Source organism: Lathamus discolor, chromosome 4 (assembly GCF_037157495.1).
Source record: "Lathamus discolor isolate bLatDis1 chromosome 4, bLatDis1.hap1, whole genome shotgun sequence".
In the NCBI taxonomy this organism is placed as follows: Eukaryota; Metazoa; Chordata; class Aves; order Psittaciformes; family Psittacidae; genus Lathamus; species Lathamus discolor.
Window position 1 is genome coordinate 46,768,327 of NC_088887.1, and position 17,842 is coordinate 46,786,168.

Consider the following 17,842-nt stretch of genomic DNA (forward strand, 5'->3'; position numbering starts at 1 on the left):
GCATGTAGGCTAAAGATAGATCAAGTTGAGCTCATGAGTAAGTCCAGGTAATTTCCCTGTCTCTTAGTGGTCTTTGAACTAGTTTCACCTGTGGGGTGTAAATTGCATTTACAGGTTAATAGCTTTTTAAGTGGGTCCTAGAATAAAGCAGATTTGCTTGTGAATGCTATTATCCGTCAACTGGTGAACGACCAAAATGTAACAAGCACGTACTTTCTCCTCCTGAGCAAGAGAGAGAATTATGACTGAGCCATTTAGTGGTATTACCAGAAATGGAGTAAAAAGATAGAGGGTGATGGCAACTTCATCCTAGTGGACAGATTAGTAGTGGCAAATTCAGCCTAGTGAGCCCAGATTAGCAGCCTGCAATCTTTTCTTTTGGCAGATTCCTCCCACAGAGGCAGGTATTTACCTTCACATGGAAGAGAAGAAAAGATGGATCTGGTAACATGGTTTCTGGAGCAGGTCTTTGTAGCAGACAGGTCAGGGAAGTACCTTGAAACTAGGACCCTGATCCCTCCTTTAAAAATGAGGGATTGCCTAACCCACTTTCTTCAAGTGTTTAGATTAAGAAAACAATTTTGAGTAAAATACAGTGAGAAGAAAAAAAAAAAAAGATTATAAATACCAACTATGGATTCTTGACCCTTTTTTGTTATATGAGGTTGTTCTCTTTTATTAGTTAAATGTGCTCCTATATTGCATTCTTTCATACCTTTTTAAATCAGAAATTACATCAAACTAATTAGAAAGCCAAATAGTTAATAGGTTAAAACTTTATGTTTTTCTAAGGTACAGTTGACTTCAAATAGACAATTGCTTTCCACTCCTTTCAGATCCAGTAAGTTGCCATGAGAGGCTTGCAGTTTGCTGCTGCCCCAATACGGTGCTATTGTTTCATTGCTTGGTTAGATATTTTACAATCATATGGGCAATATCTTGTTTGAAGTAAATTGCTAAGGAGGATTGCTGCCCTAGTTAAGTAGGTACAGAGTTGGTATGAATTTACTGTGTCCAATGAGGTATGTATTTACATCGCCACTTCAGTTTAAATGCTGAATATTAGATACAAGAGTTAATTTCTCTGTACTAGGGGTTTGTGTTTTCCTTTCACTTTTCTTGATTAGAAAGTGTGGGTATGCTTCTGCCATAGCAGTGCAATAGCAGAAAGAGTTTAAATGCACACTTCATAGGGTCTGAAGACTTGTTGGAAAGAGGATAGATACTTGACCTAAGCCTTCCTCCAACCCAGAATTAGCCACAGGAATACCATTGCTGGTTTTATGAAGGGAAGTCCTCTCCACATCTTATAACCTCTGTGTCCACACATTTGCACTGTGTATAAGGGAAAGAGGAACAACTGAGATTCTACAAGGCACAGCACACCATTTTTCCAGCAGCACAAATGAAACTTTCTGTGCTGGCTGCTGGAGTTTGGAGCTTTCTCTGAGGTTTGTTTGCCCTCACACTTACTATTTTTCCTGAAAATCTGAAGTCATGTACAAAGGTGTAAACAAAATCATAGCATGAAACAGATGTGGAGCCATGTTAAAGATGCAGATGAATGTCTTGTGTGTCATATGGGGTGATTTTGTTTTGTATATAACCAGTAAGCCTTGAATAAAATGTTAGTAGTTATTAAGGACGCTTTCCTTGTAAAGAAAACGTTATATTCTAAATCAGCATCAAGGAGGAGGCAAGAGTGAAGAACTTAGACATAAAGCTGAAAACAGTTCACAGAAAAAAGGTCAGCAATTAATCTGAGATTTGGCCTAAGTACAACTGGTCTAACAGTGAAAATTATACAGCAGCATACTGCAGTGGTGAGAGTTTGAAATATTTTATAGCTTAGTGTCAGAAAAAAAGAGCGTGGGAGTAGGAGAACTTCCCTTCCTTCCCTCCACCATACAGGAAAGAAGTTTTCAGGGGTGAGATAAGATGGGGAATTTGATTCAGTTCTACTTGACTTCCTCAAACAAACAACTAAAATTCTGCATTGATAATTTATTGCATACTTGGATACAAAGGAAAGAATTATTGGCTTGGGAGTTCAGTTCCCAAGAATGAATTGCCCTGGCTTGAAATTCAAGGTCACAATTCTATGTCCCATCACTTAGGTTTCCTTCTGCAGAGCTCCTCTTGAGCTTTGAGGGCTGTTTTCTGCTAATTGTGTTGAGGGTGTATGCAGAGCTTCCTGGTTTCTGTCAAAATTAGAACTGATAAAATAAATTGCAAATGTGCAGTCTTGCAGAACAGTTTGTTTCCTATGTCATTATGGAAAAGTCAAGGTTTCAGAGCACCGTGGATGCTACTGGACTGTAGAGTACAGGAAAATAAATTCACCTAAGGAAAACTGGCTTGTGCTTTGGAGTTTCTGTAGATGTCAGATAAACATTGGTTTACTGAAGAAATGAAATGTTAAGGATTTTTGAAAGCAAAAAATGCTTAAAAAATTATCTTCCCCAAAACCAATGTAATAGATGAAACACATGGGAAAGTTGTTTCATTTTGATGCAAAGTTTTGTTGCTATCCTTAATTTTTTAATTTTGTTTCCATAGGGAAATTTCCTCTTCCTCTACAGGATTTTAAGAAATGTTGTATACAAAAAGTCCAAGAGTGCACAGGGGGCTTTTTTAAAGCTGCTGGAGTCAGGAAGCAAAATATACAGTCTTTCTGGGAATAGTTCTAGCGTTGGTTGCACTTAGTTTGAGATACATACTTTGATACATTCAGTTTGTTTGAATGTGGCATTGAAAAGACAAGCTAGAATTTCACACTCTAGGAAAATTATTTTGGCAAGTACAGAATATAAGAAAAAAGACTTAATAGTTAATTTTTCTTTAGTTGATGGTATGCCTGAAGAAATTTGAATAACATTGTTAATTGCTTTCAGGGAAGGTATTTAAAAGAAAGTAAACCGGCCACGAAAGCAAGAGGTTTATTATAAAGCAGTTAGGCCACTGGGCCTGATGAAGTATTTTCAGAGATTTAAATGGTTTGAGGCTTTTTTGTTAGATCATGTAGCAGCTCCTATAGCAAGCAAAGAATAATGTCTAGGCCATGGGGGAGTCATTAGCAAAAATTCTCCTTGATCTAAAGGGAACAGGATTGCAATTTATCCTTGCCGCAAGGAATTTCTATATTGAAAAATCACTTCTTATGGTAATTGGCAGAAAGTCACTTCAGAGTTTCACTAGCTGTATGAATTAGACTGCATCTACTATTTCAAGGCAATGACCATTTAAGTAAAAAAAAAAAAATCTTAAAGATTTTTGCACTTGGACTCATACTATCCAATTTAGTAGCCTCAATAGATACATGTAAGAGCCAAGATTCTAAAAGTATGATTACATTATATGAATTTAATAATCTAAAAAAGTATTATTGCAGAGTAGTTTTCTATATTTTATGTTATGATTATTTTTACAAAATATAAATGTATGATATGGTCATTTAATTATATATTTCTGGGGAAGCTTGGGGCAGTACAAATATTAAAAAGTGTTAAAAGAGTTTGCAAAAGGGCAGAGAATGAAAGGCGGGTAGTAACATCTTCAGTACAGTAATTTTCTTTTTTGAGGGGAGAATAGTACAAAGGCAATGGGTAAACCAGTAAATATTAAATAGCGAATAAATATTTCTGCAGTTTTTATGCAAATGTTACTATCTCAAGGGGTGTGTATTAGTAGTGGTTGGATTAGTGTTAACTAATCATGCAATCAGTCCGATAGGTTCATAAAAGTAAGACTTGAAAGTATGTTTCTGATGACACAAGGAGATGAATAGACAAATCATGTAGATAGACAAATCTTATATTCTGGGTAGCAAGAGTATTGCTCTGTTTTCTTGGCCTTCTAAATGGACTTGCTATAAATATCTATATTAATTTTATGTTGTTTCTTTAATAATTTCTCTATTCATGTGTCATGTCTGTCTTTTTGATTCTTATGCTGTTTTGTGGTGGTGTTTTCCTTTTTGTTGTTTTACTTCTATTTGGAGTAGGTTGCCAATCACAAAGCTTTTCTTCGGGTTCAAGTACCTCCTGAGTACCACAGTGGTTGTCTGATAGACAAAGTATGTATTACTTTAAATGTGCTTCCTGTTGAACAGATATGCGATATGCCATCTTATAACTGTGTTTCTAGGCATTTAAAAATGTACAGCATTTCTTTCTATCTTAAGGATTCCTTAAGAATAGTGCTTGTCAGGATCTTTTCTTCCAAGTGATTCTTATCTTGGAGTACTCTTTCCTTGCAAGCTAGATCCCAGCATCCAGAATGTTTGGCTTGTGATAATCTCTCTTCACAGCCTTTACATAAAAATACTGCATATATTCAACTTTAGAAGAGGAAGTATTTTTTAAAAGTCTTGGTCAACTGTACTGCATGATGGATAGGAATGTGATGTCACAGAAAACTACACTGAAAACCTCTATTCTTAAGGCAACAGTGGATTAAACTCCCTAAACCCTCAAAACTTTGTGACTTCTTTGAGTGAATGCGGTTATCTTTCTGTTATCCTATGTGTTTTCCTTGTTACTGCTCGATAAGTTAGGCTAAGCAAACCTGATGCTCTTGATGCTTGAATAAGTAGCAAAATGAACTGCATAGCTTAAGTAAAATAATTGTGCTCTTTGCTGTGCAGCCATAACTGCCTCTAAAAATGCAGAGATTTTTCTCAACATTATTTATGTGGAGGGAAAAAAAAACCACTCCTAAACTAATTCTAGTGTAGTGTCTGTCACAGTGACAGTTGTACTCGAATAGCTAGCAGTGCAATTAAAAAACCTGATTAGGTTAGTAAGGTCAAAAGTTTACTTTTATCAGCATTAACAAAATGCTTAGAGGAGTGTTTTAAGATGAAAAGTAGTCTACACTTGGCCTGCCTTGCCTAGAGCCTAAAAATGGCCTATGTGAGCTTAACTCAGCCCTTCAGCAAAGGCGACTCTGTGATTAATGCCTTTAACCATTTTTCCCTGAAGAACAGGTCCCTTTCTCAACTTGCTTTCAGTCATTTCCTGTTTTTCCTACATTCTAAATTTTTGGCTCCTTTTGTGCTAGATTTTGAGGTGTTGTTGAATGCAAAATTTTCATTACTAGCATACTGAGCACACATTATTTACTGGTAGATGAGCTACTGACAACTTTTTTTTTTCAGTCTGCTTGATTTTTTGTTATTTTTAACTTAAACATTTCTCAAAATAAGACAATAAGAAGAACTTAACTACTAATCGTGAAATAAACCAGCTCAGCATACAGTCTGCATAAGCTATGAAGTTACAGTTCTATTACAATTAAATAACTCATCATTTGTAGGTATTATATATTTGCAGTTTGAATTTCTATATATTTTACTTCATACTCACCTGTGCCATTTATTCATTATCCTAAAAAGCAATAGGTGGTGTATGACAGCACAGTAATTTTCACAATGATTAGCTTGTGGTGTCAGAGCCCAGCATCCTGAGTAGATAATCGTAAGAAGCCAGGATGATATCTTCCTTCTCTAACCTTTAAAGCCATCTCTAATCTTTAATAGTGTAAGAAAAGTACATGGAGAGAACTGGTTTTCTATGTAATGAAGATAAGAAAGACACTCTTAGAAAGGCCACACACTCTACATGAAGGAGCTTTATAATTTATTATATGTAAGATTTGGACAGAATAAGAAAATTGGAGCTGGTTACTTTCAGACAAGGTGACATGCTCAAAACTGTGCAGAGTTCTTCTCTGCACAGAAACATGTGTCTGTTGTGGGTAAAAATGTTTTTAATTGTACAGATTTTCCTATCCACAGCGGCAAGAAATCTAGGTCAGATAGATGAGATGTTGGCTGAATAAGATTAATACAGGGTTTGACAAATGTAGTCTAATTTTTTTCTGAAAAGCTGCTTTGTCTTTTCGTTAGATGACTGCAGTTCCCTTTATGTCACAAAATACATCACACTTTCAAATTGGACTTTTTTTTTCCATTGCAGGAAGAGCTAATTCATTATTACAGGTTTAAGAATAGAGTTTATATACAAACAGCTTTTGTTTTGTAGCGAACTCAGTGTTTATTTGAATAAACTGGAGACTAAATTGCTTTTAAATACTAGTGGTTTCAGTTGCAAATTTTCCACCTTTTTTGGCAGGAAGTAAAGATGACATTGGAACAGATAATTACATTGTTACAACAGAGATAAGGTACCGTAGTGTTTATGAGGAAGGATTGTGGCTTGATCTTTATCTATTAGAAATAATTTAAAATTCTAAATCTTTACAGACTTATATCAACAACAGGATGTACTGATACGGGTTTTTTCCATTCGTATTTTTAGTAATTGCATGCCATACATTGTTAACTTCCCATAAACAGTTTATTTCTCATCTAGTTTATTAATGCCTATAAAAAATTGCCATCTTCATATCCATTCATTCCATTATCTCAGCATTCTCCCATTGTTCAAGATGACTTTGAATGGCTACGGCTTTACTGCCGGCCTAGATGCTATGAAAAAATGAAAGGTATGATTTTGCTGTACGTTTGATGCCTTGATATCCCCAAGGTGGAGTTTGAAGGGTATTTAGTGGTAGCTGATTGTGTTAGATGTATCATACTGACCCATGCTTCAGTGCTGCTGTCTAGTTACTCTGAAATGCAGAGTTTACTTTTAAACAGTAGAGAATTGTCATAGCTCAAAACCGGTGCTTCTAGTAGCTGTGAAAACTTTGCAGTTACCTGTTTTTTGAAGTCTTGCTCAGGAGCTGAAGACTCTGAACTTGCTGGTTTGGGACTCTGAAGGGTATTTCCTGCTTCCCCTTTCAGCACCTTGATTACGTTTAGACTATTTATGTGGCATGTTTAGGACTTTAGTTTGTTACTTCTAGAATTTTGTGCTAAACGGATTACATACATTATGAAACATTTCCGGGTTTTCTTGGTTGGTTGGTTTGGTATTTGAAGGTAACATGTAGCAAATATTTTGTGGGCTCCTCTGGATTAAACACCTCCATAAAGTCTTTCCGATGCTTGTGTTTCTGTATCTCTCTCTCGGGGAGCTCTGCATCATATGCTTCCTAGCACAGAGTGAGCCTAGAGGATGGAAGTATATCTCGGACACCCAAAATTTGGGAGCAGAAGGTTAGCTTGTAACTGTAAGACTGTATTAGGTTCCATACATCATACAAAAAGTATTGAACAGTTTAGTTGTATTGTTGCTTAACAGATTACCCTTGTTAATAATAAAAATTAACCCTTGTTAATATTTTTAACTCTTCCATGAAAAATTCACTTTATTTAATGCTTGCAAATCTCGTGTTAAACAGTGCACTAAAGGTTCATAATGCACTAGCCCCAATCTAGCTGTTTCTTCTGACAGTAAAAGATTCTGTGTGTACACAAGCATATTTCTACTTTCATTTGTTTTCTCAACTGTACCTGTTTTTATTTTAGGCTTCCAGTGGTAATTATTACTTTATTCCATACATCGTCACACCTTCTGCTGACTACTTTTGCTGTGAAAGTGATGCCCAGCGAAGAGCTTCTGAGTATATGCAGCCCAGCTGGGACAATATCCTGGGGCCACTGTGTGTCCCACTGGTGGACAAGTTTATCAGCCTTCTCAAGGATGTTCATGTTACGTCATGGTAATTTTACTACACATACATCTCCAGAGCCTTTGATAGTCTCTTGAATCTTATCAAAAAACAACAAACAAACAAACAAACCCCACCAAAATCTATAGTAGCAGTGATGATGTATTATTATTATTATTCACTGCACTTAATACAGTTTTTAAAAAAGCTGCTATCTTTACTGCCTGCTGTATTGCTGTCCTGATTTATGGTTACTTTCTGAATCATCAGTAAGCAAACGCATTCCATGGGTTAGGTGAAGTATAAATTACAGTGCATAAGATTGTAATAGGAGACAAATCACAGCCTCTTCATAGAGCTCAAAGCCAAACACTGTCCTTTTCTGTCACCAAATAATGTGTCAGCAGTAGGCAATCAAAGGAACTTTGATGGTTTGGGTTTTTTTGGTGGTGATGGTGCTTGGTTTTGTTTGGTTGGTTTGGGATGTTTGGGGTTTTTTAACATTAGCCTTTTGATATCAGCTAATAAATATGACACCGGCCACTCTTACAAGGGACTGTTGTAGTTTTGAGGATTGAGGCTGGAGATTAAAGTCTCTCTCAATTGCTCACCCTGTTTTCTGAAGCTAGTCTGGTTTTGTTTATATTTCTGTAAAGCATGGTGAAAGACTGAGCTTTTAGGTTTTCTTTCTCCTAGTGTGTGAAGCATGAGGTAGCGCTGAGGGCCCTTGGATTTCTTTCTCTTTCCCCATTGCCATCCCACCCCAGTGAAGGGCTCACCTAAAAACCTCCTTTTCTCACCTGGTCCCACTCTTAGAATACCATAGATAAGCCTGCCTGTATACACCTTCCTCACACCTCCACTCATGGCAGATCTGCTATTCTCTGGCACCTTGCTGGGTATATCACGTACTTCATGGAAAATTTTTATGTGCACCCCACTGTGAGGAAATGGCACTTGTTGGAAATTATGACAACAATATCTAGAGATAAGAAAAAAAAAAAAAGAAATATCTGGCAGTCTTCTTCCTATATGTCTATCTTTTAATTCTGTAGTGCCTATTATAAAGAAACACTGCTGAATGATATCAGAAAAGCTAGAGAGAAGTATCAAGGAGATGAACTGGCTAAGGAGCTGGCCAGGATTAAGCTTCGTATGGATAACACTGAAGTGCTGACTTCTGACATTGTCGTAAACCTGCTTCTTTCTTACAGAGATATTCAGGTATGTTCTTAAAGATTAAGGAAGATTATTTTACCATGCGATTTTGGCTCTTGTTTGTCCTACTGTACTTCGTTGTTTGTTAAACAGTGGTTCAAAGCTGACACGAAATTGTTACGTTGTTTAACAGTTTGACTTACCTGCTTGGCCAATTCAAGGGGCTTTGAACTCTTATTTATTTTGCCTATGAACAAGAGAAACAGATTCAATGACTCCCTGAGGTCAACTGCTTTGGTTTTAGTCATTTTTAAACTCCTAAACCTCCCCTCCCGCCAAACCCCCAGTAACTATTCCCTAGTGAAGCAAGATGCTTGCTTTTCCCTTCCCTCCCTTTCCTCCCTTGCCCTCAAAATCAGATATGTTTGGAAATGAAGAAAATAAATATGTTGTATTGGCCAGAGGTGCTCAAGTTGTGAACTATCATTCAAAGAAACATTTTTATTTCTTTTTAATCTGCTTTTACTAAAACACAGCTTGTGTCCTTTATTTCCAAACTGACAGTCTGCGTGTTCGGCATCCTTTTAAAATATACTTCCAACCATTCTATAGAAATCTTTTTTTTTTTTTTTTTTCCCCATAGAATTAGTCATAGATTCGTAGAATGGTTTAGGTTGGAAGGAACCTTAAAGCTCATCCGTTCTAACCCCCCTGCCAGATGCAGGAACACCTCCCACTAGATCAGGTTGCTCAAAGGCTCGTCCAACCTGGCCTCGAACACTGCCAGGCATGGGGCAGCCACAACTTACGTGGACAGCCTGTTCCAGTGCCTCACCACCCTGAAGAATTATTGCCTAATATCCAGTCCCAATCTCCTCTCTTCCAGTTTAAAGCCATTCCCCCTTGTCCCGTCACTATATGACCTTGTAAAAAGTCCCTCTCTGTATTTCCTGTAGGCATCCCTTTAGGTACTGGAAGGCTGTTGGGTTGGTTATTTTGTAAGTATAAATGGGTCATGAGAGCACTGGGTGACCACATCATCCTGCATTACCCAACTTTCCATTCTGAGATACATATTTTCCTGCATCACTTCATCCAGCTTCATTTTGATCAGCTCTGGTGATCATTTGCATTCCTTTGAATGGTCTTCTTCCTTGAGAAATGTAATAATCTCAAAACATATTTTCAACAAACAAGGTAACATGAAGCAATTTGTTTATGTCAGTTAACTGCCCTCTTCAACAATGTATATGCAAGTTACCCCTGAAAAATGAAAATGAATGCACAACCAGTTGACATGCTGCAGAATGAACTGTGCCCTAGTCTGCAATGACCTGATGAAGTGTCATTCATCAGAAATGCTCAGTAAAGGCCTGAAAAAGCCAGGCTCATCACCTCTTCTTCCCAGTGCTGGGGGTGTAATTGATCAAACTGGCCAGAGGGGCTCAGTAATTTGGGCGGTGGCATTGAAATGAGGAAGAAACAAGTACTGACATGGATGGACAAAATCCCTGCTCATTTCCTTACACAGATTTTGTGGCTGTTTCACTGAGTCTTCTAGGAACAGTCACCTGAGATACTGTCTAGCAATCATGATAAGTTTTAGTTTAGTGATGTTTTCCTCTGCTTTCAGTTTCTTTTCTTTTTTTTTTCTTTTTTAATTCATACCAGGACTACGATGCTATGGTGAAGCTGGTAGAAACACTAGAAATGCTTCCTACCTGTGATCTGGCTGATCAACACAACATTAAATTTCATTATGCTTTTGCATTGAATAGGTAAGGATGATTGATTGAAGTTATTTCATTTTATTGCTGTTCCATATGGGTTTATGTATAAATTTATAGGGCAGATAATATCCAAATTCTTTTCCCTTTCTGCACACAAATATTTGCTGTAGTCATTTTTTCTTTAATCCCTGCGCACCAGGACAGCTTGTAACTTATGAAATAATTATTTTCCAACAACCATCATTTTGTCAGAAACCTGATGAGAGTGAATCTGTTCCGAAGGCAACTTGAGTAATTGTGAAAGACTTCAGCGATAACAATGGATTCTTGGTCAGGCTGAGACTGTTTATTCTGAGACGCTGATTATTCTGAACACCTTGAAAAGGTTAGCATGACAGAGTTCTGGCTGAGTTATTAAAGTAATAGGGAACAAGCTTGATTCCTGAATACACATCCATGGTACATCTTCCTTGAAAGGCACCTTGAAAGGTGATCTGGACCTACAGGTGCTTTGCTAGATTAAGAAGCACAGAAATATTTTTTAACTCTTCTGGTTAGCCACAGATATCTGCAGTGCCTATGTACAATAGTTATTTTTTTTTCTGAAGAATTTATATTAATTTTGCATTGTAGAAAATAGATCTTATGCAAATAAAATCACATGTAGTAATAAAAGTAACTTGTTAGATAAAATCCACATGCTCTTAAAAATTGTGACCTGCAATCTAACTAAAAATCAGCACTGGGCAGCATCAGGATGGCACAGAATCATGGAATCATAGAATAGTTAGGGTTGGAAAGGACCTTAAGATCATCTAGTTCCAACCCTCCTACCATGGGCAGGGACACCTCACAATAAACCATGCCACCAAAGGCTCTGTCCAGCCTGGACTTGAACACCGCCAGGGATGGAGCATTCAAAACTTCCCTGGGCAACCCATTCCAGTGCCTCACCACCCTCACAGTAAAGAATTTCCTCCTTATATCCAATCTAAACTTTCCCTGTTTAAGTTTTAACCCGTTACCCCTTGTCCTATCACTACAGTCCCTAATGAAGTGTCCCTCCCCATCATCCTTACAGGCCCCCTTTAGATAATGGAAGGCTGAGGTCTCCATGTAGTCTTCTCTTCTCTAGGCTGAACAGCCCCAACTTTCTCAGCCTATCTTCATACAGGAGGTGCTCCAGTCCCCTGATCATCCTTGTGGCCCTCCTCTGGACTTGTTTCAGCAGTTCCATGTCCTTTTTATGTTGAGGACACCAGGACTGTACACAATGCTTCAAGTGAGGTCTCACGAGAGCAGAGTAGAGGGGCAGGATCACCTCCTTCGCCCTGCTGGTCACCCTCCTTTTGATGCAGCCCAGGATACGGTTGGCTTTCTGGGCTGCGAGTGCACACTGAAGCCGGCTCATGTTCATTTCCTCATCGACCAGCACCCCCAATTCTTTCTTCACAGGGCTGCTCTGAATCTCTTCTTTACCCAGCCTGTAGCTGTGCCTGGGATTGCTCCCACCCAGGTGTGGGACCTTGCACTTGTCATGGTTAAACTTCATAACGCTGGCATCAGCCCCCCTCACAAGCATGTCGAGGTCCCTCTGGATGGCATCCCTTCCCTCCAGTGTACCAACCAAACCACACAGCTCAGTGCCATCAGCAAACTTGCTGAGGGCGCACTCAATCCCACTGTCCATGTCAAAGACAAAGATGTTGAACAAGACCGGTCCCAACACCGACCCCTGAGGGACACCACTCATTACTGGTCTCCAGCCGGACATTGAGCCATTGACCGCAGCTCTTTGTGTGCAGCCATCCAGCCAGTTCTTTACCCACCAAGTGGTCCATCTATCAAATTGATGTCTCTCCAATTTAGAGACAAGGATGTCGTGTGGGACAGTGTCGAACGCTTTGCCCAAGCCCAGGTAGATGACATCAACTGCTCTACCCCTGTCCATCAGTTCTGTAGCCTCATCATAGAAGGCCACCAAATTGGTCAGGCAGGATTTCCCCTTAGTGAAGCTATGCTTCACTAAGCATATGTCAAAGGGATTAAGAACTCAATAATGGGTCTAGAAAAGTAGTTCCTGTGGTATTTAATGGAAAATGGTAATAAGTCTGGTGCCATTTGTCAGTTTCATCAGACTTGGAAGTAAGTGTAAAATCATTACTCAGAAAATATTGGATATCACTGCACCAGTTCTGTGTCAAAGAACAGTTTTTTCACAGCATTTTCTAGAATGTGTTCTCTCTCTCTCTCAAAAAAAAAAAAAAAAAAAAAAAAGTCAGTCTTATGCAGAATGCAGTACATTCCCACCCACAGGGAAGTTCAGGAAGAACATTCAAGCAGGAAGTTCAGGGAAGTACAGGAAAAATAGGTAAAACAGTTATTTTTCAAAAGGATCTGGTAGTTTGTTAATAGGCTGAGTAAGCATCTGAATTATGCAGCAGCAAATAGCTCAAAGTGATCTTTGAAAGAATGTAGTAATGAGTAATGCAGAATATATAGAATGTACAGCATAGGGTATGACTGGTACTCCTCATAATTCTAATGTCCACGCTTTTGTGACAGCTAACTATAGTGATGTTTTTTCAAAGCTGGAATTAAAAGATATTTAAAATTACTTATGCATTTTTTATTAAAAAAGGAAACAAGTAAGTTCTGAAAAGTGAATTGATTACAATGATAATTACCTACATGAGAAGAAATGTATCAGGTGTCAAACAATGCCCAAATATCTCACAGAAAAAGGTAACTGACTCATGCTTGGAACCGTAACCCAAATTTAGATAATGACAAAGCCTTTTTTGTAAGAAGAAGTTCTTGATATCAAGTATATGAATATGGTTCCTACATGTAGGTCGGCTTTTGCAGGTTTGTTGGGTTTTTTTAAAGACTGAAAGTGAACATCGAGTATCTGTATTCTCTCTCTGGTATCATAGACCATTAAGTCATAGCTGGTTAACCATCTACTAAGTCTGCTGTGTTGTTCTGCTTTGTGTACCTTTGAGAAAAATTTTATCTGAATAGATGAAGACAGAGAGAATCTGTTTATGTTGTTTGCAGTTTGCTCTGATGGAAGATAATATTCTCATTAGACTGCTTAAAAATGAAGGAAAAAAATGCACTTGTGGTCTAAAATTTTCAATGTACAACACAGGGCAGTGTTTTAAAGTAGAAACCAGTGTTTGACATCTAGTTGTTACTGTTATTATTGAATTTTATTGTTGTTATTGAATGGAAATATTGCAGGCTTGATCTTATAAAACTTCTGAAATGCAAGTGTACTTAAGATATCATTTTAATGTCTTGAGGAGTGGTGTCAACACAAAGGATTTAGCCTAATTTTTCAGAAGAAGTTTGCCCAACTTTTTATTATTTCAGTAACTTAAGTCAAGATTTTTAAATTCGGCAGTAAGAGTAATGCTAGCGTTGTGCCTTGTTCTCAGGAAAATATTTTTATTTGATCAGGTTTTAAAACTTACTGTGCACATTTAGATGTGCATAATATAATTGGGAAGTTCCTTGCCTTCAGATTCTTTGTATTTTTAGGAGCATGTGAACCTTGTGCCATTAAAACTTCTGTTTTGGCCATGACAATAGCACCTTGGTAAGACCAGACAAAATTACTTGCTGTGAATTTGCTTTCCCCATCAACAGGTTTCATTAAATTGATCACTAGCCTGAACCAGCATGACTCTCCTTGTGCTCTTCTGGGAACAATTTAAACATTCCCAGAGAAAAGTTTATTCTGTAACTAAATGACCAGTTTTCCATTAGTAAGAATGCAGAATTTAATTTCTATAGGTGTTTATTCCTTCTTAAAACAAAATGGTGGACAAAAGTAAAAAGTTAAGACTTGAAAATTTTCAGAACAAGTCCACTTAGTTTAAAATGACTCTGAAAGTATTGCTTTTACCATCTTACTTACATGGTATTTTTTAATCACTTTTTCTGTTTTAAAAACAAATTCTCTTTAGTAAATTCTACCAGAACCTATTTATAAAAATACAGAACAGTGTTTTCACTTAACATTCTATTAATTTCAGCATAAAAAACCAATATTAATGTTATTCAGGACAACTGATTGAGCCTAGCAGGAGCAAAATACATCGTAAAGAAAACAGAATTGGCATCTGTAAGAATATCTGACCCTGCAGAAGTTAATGTTTGCTTAATTTCATTACAAAGGTGTACCAGAACTGTGACCATAATTAACAGAGAAAGTCATTCATTTATTTAGTCTTAGGCTCTGCAACTGAGATCTGTTGGCAGTAAATTTCACTTAGCATTTTCAAGTCAGTGCTGTTCTCGTGCTGTAGAGAGCTAGGCATCATGTCTTTACTGGTACATCAGGTGGACACAAATCCAGCCTGTACCACACTCATGTTGAGTTCAAGTTAACAAGCTGAGCTAAGGGAAGGGGCAGGGATATTTTACTTCAGTCTTAAAACCCTTCCAGCCTAGCGGCATGTCTTCCAGTTCAGAGCCAGCCTCAGTCTGACCTGACTTGGATCATGAGCAAAGAAAACCTAGGCCTTCCTGCAAAGAACTGTGCAGAAATGTGCTAAAGCACTTAGTATTATTGTATGTAGTGGGGGCAGACATTTTAATGCTAATTTCTGGTACCCTGATTCACGTAGCAAGTTTTTAAACACAACTCTATCCTAGATCAACAGTCTTCATTCCATTTCAGAGCCGAGCATTGAGCATGTCTTAGATTTGCCATCACTTATATCTAATACCAGAGCCTAGCAAAGGATGTTTGCAATGACAGGCTTGTGCTTGATTCCAAGCCTGGCCTATCTAAATAGGTCACCTTCCTGGCTGCTTGTTTGGAAGTCTGAGGGAGCAAAAGGCCATTCCTCTACCAGTGCCTTAAGTTAATTAATTCTGAGTCTACATACAAGCAGAGTAGAGTGCTCTTTTTTAAACAGACTTGGGTTGGTTTAAGATGTTGTTCCGTGTTACCTCCCAGCTGAGATTTAGGTCTGATTGTATCTTAGTTTAGGCATAGAATGGAACATATGTTTAGGTATAAGTTGAGCCCAAATGGGCAACCTGAATGTTTTCAATATTTGTATTCACAGCTTTGTTATGAAGTATGATACTGTGTAATTGAGGGCTGAGTGTTTCAAAGGTAGATGGCTGTTTGCTTCAGATATACTCTACCTGGGAGGCAAGCACTGTGTAAGAAGACGAGGTATGTGAGCCACCATGAAGATGTTCTTGTAGTTCTAGATTCTTGAAAGCTAAGAAATTTCTGAATTAAGGTTGCCATTTTATTTCTTCTGTTTTAAATGTGTGTCTAATTGACAGCTGTCTGATTTGTTTCTCCTTGAGAGCTTTGCCTGGTGTGGTGCATTGGAATAGCTGGAGGTCACCTGGTCAGTATCTCAGTATTTTGTGTTGATCTGCTTGTTAAAGGTGTAACGGTGCCATATGATAAATAAACACATTTATTGTATGGCAGAGCCCTCCAGTCCATGCATGAAGTATCATTAGTTCCTAATGGGTCCTTTAATGTTTATTGCTGCAATACCTAAGTAATTTATAACCATATCATGGAGAAATAGAAGAGTGATGTTCCATTTACAGATATGGAACTAACATACAGATACATGAAGTTCACTAATTAAAGGTTTCAAATTGAGGTGTCTATAGTGATTTGTCTTTTGAAGTATGAAGCATGGTGAAACATATTTTGAATCCTACTGTCTTCAACAATTAATGTAAATGCAACCTTATTAATTAGTCTTTAGGTTGTCAAGCTGGTGCTCCTATAAAATGAGGACTGCACATTTCTCTGGCAAGTCTTTGAGTGAAAGGACATGCAGAAAGCTAGAACACAGTCATGCAGGATGGCCTCCAGCTGCCTCAGGTGTATTCCAGCCTCTACTCTACCTGCATCCCAGGTCCCAAAGCAGAGGCCTCAACAACAATAGTGAATGAAAGTCCATGGCAGAACCTCACAGTAAAACCAGCTTATGTATGATAGGACCAGTAGTCATGTTTCCTCAAAACCAAACCAAACCCACACAAAGGCCCTCCCTTGATCACACAGTTTAATTTTACATTGGCAAGTACACATACGGGGCCTGAATTGACATTGTAATGATGACCTGAATCTCCCCCTCTCTTTTTCTTTTTTTTTTTTTTTTTTTTTCCTGAAACTTTGAGAGTTTCACAATTCTACAGGGTGTTCCTTTGTGTTGTGCCATGGTTTGCATGTCACTGTTACTTTTGTCCACTCTGCTTTCCTGTGCAAGTTACAGCCACAGTAGATAACACTGACATAGGTTAGTATCGCTGGCCTTACAACCTGGGTCTTGCCAAATGAGCTCTTTCATGTACTGCTCTTATAGCTGAGTTCTGCTGAGTACCTTTATTGATGAATTTCTGGATTTTCACACAGAGAAGCTAGGTAATTATCCTATTTTTGTGGAAACTTTCACTCTGGGATTTGATGTCTTACAGAACCTGAATGTGTGAACACACCCAGCTACCCCTCCAATAAGTAATTCACCTGAATATCTAGTGCAGTGGCTGTCTTTATTAAGAAGATAGAAACAGTACCTGCATGTATGTGGCATGCTGTTAAAGCTGCTTCTCCAGCATTACAGTTTTCTTTCCCCCCCCTTTTTTTTTAATTAAAAAAAAGATACTCCCCAAGAATTCTTCTCAAGGGAGATGGACATATGAAGTGATTTGATATGTTTTGTTAACATATCATATATTCAATTCATTACTCTTGTGTTTGGAACCCACAATATTTCAATGCTTTAAAGCATCATGTGGATTGATTGGAAGCGACAGTAAAAGTTTTGATCCATCTGGAAAAAAACCCAACCAAACACACACAAACAAACAAACAAAACAAACAGTGAAAGAAATCTTACTGTTGGGGTTTGTTTGTTCATTTTTTAAAAACAAAACCCTACTATTGTTTTTACCAAGTCTTGTGTAGAAAGCAATAACTGTGATTTAAAAAAATAAGTTTACAGAATATATTCTCATAATAATTTTAGACTAAGATGAACCATTTCCTATTCTGTGGTTTATATTGTCTTGAATTATCTGAAAGCATTGAGTGAGTACATGAAGCACATGGACAGTACAAAACATGGTCAAAGCCAGTGGCAGAGGAAAGTTTTGCAATAATTTTGTGCGAATTTTACTTGATGTAATCAGGTTAAGTAAGTAATACAAAAAGATGATAGTTTGTTCTATATTCTTTTATCTCCTGTTGCTGCAGTATATATATTGTAGATAAAGTACAGATATTTAATTGAGTGTTATTTGTATAGTTGATTTAAATATTAAATGCGCTTGTCAGCTGGCTGTTTGCTTAGGATCTGCTTCATGAATTTAGGGCTTCATAG

The 17,842-nt window shown here is 37.7% G+C and overlaps 1 protein-coding gene across 8 annotated transcripts in view; it reads left to right on the top strand.

The window, feature by feature from the left end:
- Positions 1-17,842, top strand: part of MAP3K15 (mitogen-activated protein kinase kinase kinase 15) — an 89,371-nt gene that overhangs the window by 32,885 nt on the left and 38,644 nt on the right. For 6 of the 8 annotated variants that reach the window (XM_065677337.1, XM_065677344.1, XM_065677342.1 and 3 more), the window contains exons 4-7: positions 4,004-4,075; positions 7,436-7,629; positions 8,634-8,802; positions 10,408-10,514. In XM_065677337.1, coding sequence (XP_065533409.1) covers positions 4,004-4,075; positions 7,436-7,629; positions 8,634-8,802; positions 10,408-10,514 — 542 coding nt within the window. Of the gene's footprint in view, positions 1-413; positions 483-4,003; positions 4,076-7,435; positions 7,630-8,633; positions 8,803-10,407; positions 10,515-17,842 lie in introns of those variants that run through there. The other 2 variants (XM_065677341.1, XM_065677336.1) reach the window with 2 other exon arrangements.